Raw genomic sequence first — 4,339 nt, forward strand, 5'->3', positions numbered from 1 at the left:
TATATACATCTCACAAACATACACCTCAAGGTAAGTTTATATATATATATATATATATATATATATATATATATATAATATTAATCGGACTTAAATTATGCTCATCGACTAATTTAACAATCAGATGGTTCTCCCGGGACCCGTTCCCGGAGAACTCCCGATTGGTTGTGTTGTATTTCAGGTCAGTGTTGTAAAAATCGCCGAGTTGGCCGAGTACTCCTCCGAGTACTCGCTACTCGGCCCTTTACCGAGGTGAGTTACAGAATCCCGAGTACTCCCCGATCGGCCCCTTACTGAACTGAGCAATGTTGTAAAACTCGGTCAACTCGGTGATTAATATGTATAATATACTTAATGATTTATTATTTAACACACACATGTGATTATTACTATATATATATATATATATATATATATATATATATATATTAAATTTTCAATAATTATTCACGAAGTGAGACCATTATGTGTTTTTCAGTTTTCATGTATTCATATATATATATATATATATATATATATATATATATATATATATATATATATATATATATATAATTATAATTTTGTGATATATTTCTATCAACTTTTGATTGTAACATATATAATTTCCCTAAAAATATTTCTATATGAAATACCGAATCCGAGTACTCCCCGAGTACTCCCGGGTACTTGCTACTCGGTAGTCGGCCGAACAGGTACCGAGTAACGAGTTCTACAACCTTGTTTCAGGTACGAAGTTTCGAATATTCTTTGCATCGTCGGGCTCGAGACCTTCATAGAGACCCGGAAAATATGAGATTCACATACAAAAACAACATAATCCACAAAAAACACCTGAAAACAAACCAAACATTCATTTTTGCAGTATTTAATAAAAATGTCCGAAAAATAAATCAAAACTTGATTAGATAAATAAGTCATCAAGACATTTTTTTTGAAATTTATTTTTGCAAATCATACTATTTTTATGTTATCTAAGATTTATTATTTTATTACTTAAAAAAAGCAAACAAATGATACAATTATACTCTTTTTAGCCAGAATTTTCCTTTTTAGTGGACCTTTATTAATATATATATTTTGATACATACGAAAAGTAGCAAATCAGAAGCGTGAGATCCATCGTCTCCTCGCATTGTGGATCGGGATATTGACACGAGACTATCTGCATTATAAAATTCTCCCAAAAAAGCCAAAACGAGAAATCACAAATTCAATATCCCCAGTAAAAATGGAGAAGCAGAACAAGTATCAATGACCTACAAATACAGCGCAATTAATATACTTCGTACTTGAATTGAAGTACACTTCTACAGTTCCTGAACGTCGACAACCACCACCGCTCCTATTTCACGCCACAATAAATGAAAGAAGGGAGATTCACTTCTCAATCGATCAATACACTCATCAGCGTTCAATTTCATCTTTCCAATTATGGCGGATCTCAGCCATCGCACTGAGATCTCCTTTGCGGAAACCTTCATCTGCAGCGCATTCGCTGCTTGTTTTGCAGAGGTTTATCCTCATTACCTTACTTTTTTCCATCTACACAACCACATACATCCTCACTTTCACAATTTTAATCACATTGCAATATAAATTATTTTGTTTCTACTAGATTTAGGAAATCCACTCTCGGAACTGGCAGTGTTAGGGTTTAAATTTCGGTAATTCTGCAAGGAGCAGCGTAATTTTTGAATGTGTATCAATTTCCATGGATGATATGTATGTCTATGCGTTTATGATGCTGCTGCTTGATAAATGTAATAGAAAAATAAGTATCATCGTTTTTTTTTTGAAGATGAGTTACAATCAGGGTGTTGTTGGTTTTATGCAGTTATGTACAATCCCTCTAGACACTGCTAAAGTTCGACTTCAACTCCAGAAGAGATCAGTATCAGGAGAAGAAAGTAGTGGTGGTGGTGGAGCTAAGTACAAGGGTCTTTTAGGTACAGTTGCTACTATAGCCAAGGAAGAAGGTTTACTTGCACTTTGGAAAGGTATTATACCTGGATTACATCGCCAATTTATATATGGAGGCTTAAGGATCAGTCTGTATGTGCCTGTAAGTTTCAAGTATTTAGGTTATTTGGTGATTCATGGAAACCGGCATATAAGCTGCTTCATCTATGAGGACTGATCCAGTATGGTTCAAAAAACACCGGCTTCTGTATTACATCTGAGATTTTCGTTATACAGGTTAAGGCTTTTTGTGCTGGTGGTAATATTCTTGGAGAAGTTTCCTTGTTTCAGAAGATAGTTGCTGCTTTGATTACAGGTGAATGATTTGCAAATTGCAATGTCTTCTTCCTCTATACTTGTTTTGAGGTTAATTGGATTGATTGATTTTGTATCTCCATTATTCATGAAACAGGTGCTATAGCAATTACATTGGCTAATCCAACTGATCTGGTGAAAGTCCGATTACAAGCTGAAGGTAAACTGCCAGCTGGCGCACCCCGTCGCTACACTGGTGCCCTAAATGCCTACTACACAATAATCAAAGAAGTCAGTTTCTTAAATCTCCTTACATCTCGGATCACCATTTTATTTTTTCCTTTAATTAATACGAGTAATTATCATTACATATACTCATAATACACCATAAACAGGAAGGAGTAGTTGCACTTTGGACTGGTTTGGGCCCAAATATTGCCAGAAATGCCATTATTAATGCTGCAGAACTCGCTAGCTATGATCAAGTCAAACAGGTCCGATTTATCTTACATTATTATTTCATTTAAAGTTGTCACAAGTTTTATTAATTATAACGTTTACTCTATTTGTTCTATGTTGTAGAGTGTTTTGAAAATTCCAGGGTTCACAGACAATATATTCACTCATCTACTCGCGGGTTTAGGTGCAGGGTTTTTTGCTGTTTTGATTGGTTCACCTGTTGATGTGGTAAAATTTATATAATATTCATTGGCTTTCTTCAAAAATTTTGAAAAAAGTTATCAACTTCAAATTGAATATTGATATGGCATCTTATTATTGTTACAGGTGAAGTCTAGAATGATGGGAGATTCAATCTACAAAAGCACTCTTGATTGTATGGTTAAAACCTTAAACGTTGAGGTATCATTATTTGATAATTATTAGTTCATAAGTTTTTTTTGCTACTTGATTCTTTTATAGTATTATATTATTATTTTTATTTTGATATTTGATTGAACGATTGATTATTATTCAGGGAGCCCTGGCATTCTATAAGGGATTCCTCCCAAATTTTGGTCGGCTAGGATCGTGGAATGTTATAATGTTTTTGACACTTGAGCAAGTAAGATTCTGTTCTTTTTTATATATGTAAAACATATATATATATATATATATATATATATATATATATATATATATATATATATATATATATATATATATATATATATATATATATATTCAAATTGATTTTTATGTTTTGATCAAATGACAGGTAAAGAAATTATTCATATGGGAAGTTTGAAGTTTATCACATCATTGTATATTTAACAAAAAAATATATACAAAATTTGAAGTTATGAACATACAGATGAGCTTCTGCTTCTGTGTGTATTTTTGAAATGACCAATCTTGGTTACTTTTGGTCATCTTTCAATTGTTGATGTTTGTATCATTCTTATGGTGTCATAATTATGTCGTTATTGTTTAATTTTTATCAGATAATTTAACATAAGTCAATAATAATGATTCAGATGATTAACATTTAATTAGTCAAATTCTTATTACACGCCTTCTTGTTGCCTAGGTTGGTCATTTATGTTGGTGTGACTGGATTTCAACAAGTCAAATTTATAAATACACCACTATGAGCCAAATATAAACTTACGTTTTTTCAATTTTAAGAATCTATAAATATAAAACTCAATCGCTTCCGTTATGAATATGAAAAAAAAAAAAGGAAACTTTTCAAAGGAAATAGGAGTTTGATAAGTGTTCTAGTCAATAACGTTTTTGTCACAACCGAATCTAAACAAGAATATAAAAAACTATAAAACCTAGAACCAAACCAAGAGGGTATTTGGCTAAGCTTATTTAGAAGTGTTTATCACCTTTTAACTTATTAGTTTATAACGTATTAGAAAGAAGTTTTTAAAAAAATGCTTGGATTAGTTTATCCGGTGTCAAAACGCTATAAGTTGATAAACCCTTTTTACTGTTTGACAAAATGACCAAAAAAAGATTTCTTAGATATGTTGGACAGCTATAAATATAAGTAGTTTTGATAAGTTAGAGGTTAGTAACTTATCAAAAATGACTTATCTTCAGTTTCATACCGCTATAAACTATTTTTAAAAATTAATCTATCTAAACATTTATTTTAACTTATACTCGTGTGGAA

The 4,339-nt window shown here is 31.6% G+C and overlaps 1 protein-coding gene across 1 annotated transcript; it reads left to right on the plus strand.

The window, feature by feature from the left end:
- The first annotated feature begins 1,125 nt into the window (after nucleotides 1–1,125).
- LOC145140560 (mitochondrial uncoupling protein 2-like) lies at nucleotides 1,126–3,613 on the plus strand. Its single transcript, XM_079074008.1, has 9 exons — nucleotides 1,126–1,515; nucleotides 1,838–2,065; nucleotides 2,200–2,278; nucleotides 2,375–2,508; nucleotides 2,613–2,711; nucleotides 2,800–2,904; nucleotides 3,004–3,078; nucleotides 3,194–3,280; nucleotides 3,434–3,613. The coding sequence occupies exons 1-9, from the start codon at nucleotides 1,435–1,437 to the stop codon at nucleotides 3,461–3,463; spliced, it is 918 nt and encodes a 305-aa protein (XP_078930134.1). The 5' UTR covers nucleotides 1,126–1,434; the 3' UTR covers nucleotides 3,464–3,613.
- The last annotated feature ends 726 nt before the right edge of the window (nucleotides 3,614–4,339 follow it).

The sequence above is a fragment of the Lactuca virosa genome, chromosome 9 (assembly GCF_052849685.1).
Source record: "Lactuca virosa cultivar CGN04683 chromosome 9, Lactuca_virosa_CGN04683_v6, whole genome shotgun sequence".
NCBI classification, from domain to species: domain Eukaryota; kingdom Viridiplantae; phylum Streptophyta; class Magnoliopsida; order Asterales; family Asteraceae; genus Lactuca; species Lactuca virosa.

Coding starts and splice junctions, on each gene's coding strand:
- LOC145140560 (XM_079074008.1), top strand. CDS start 1,435: ATGGCGGATCTCAGCCATCGCACTGAGATCTCCTTTGCGGAAACCTTC. Junction 2,279..2,374: donor AGTTGCTGCTTTGATTACAG/GTGAATGATTTG, acceptor TTCATGAAACAG/GTGCTATAGCAATTACATTG. Junction 3,281..3,433: donor TGTTTTTGACACTTGAGCAA/GTAAGATTCTGT, acceptor ATCAAATGACAG/GTAAAGAAATTATTCATATG.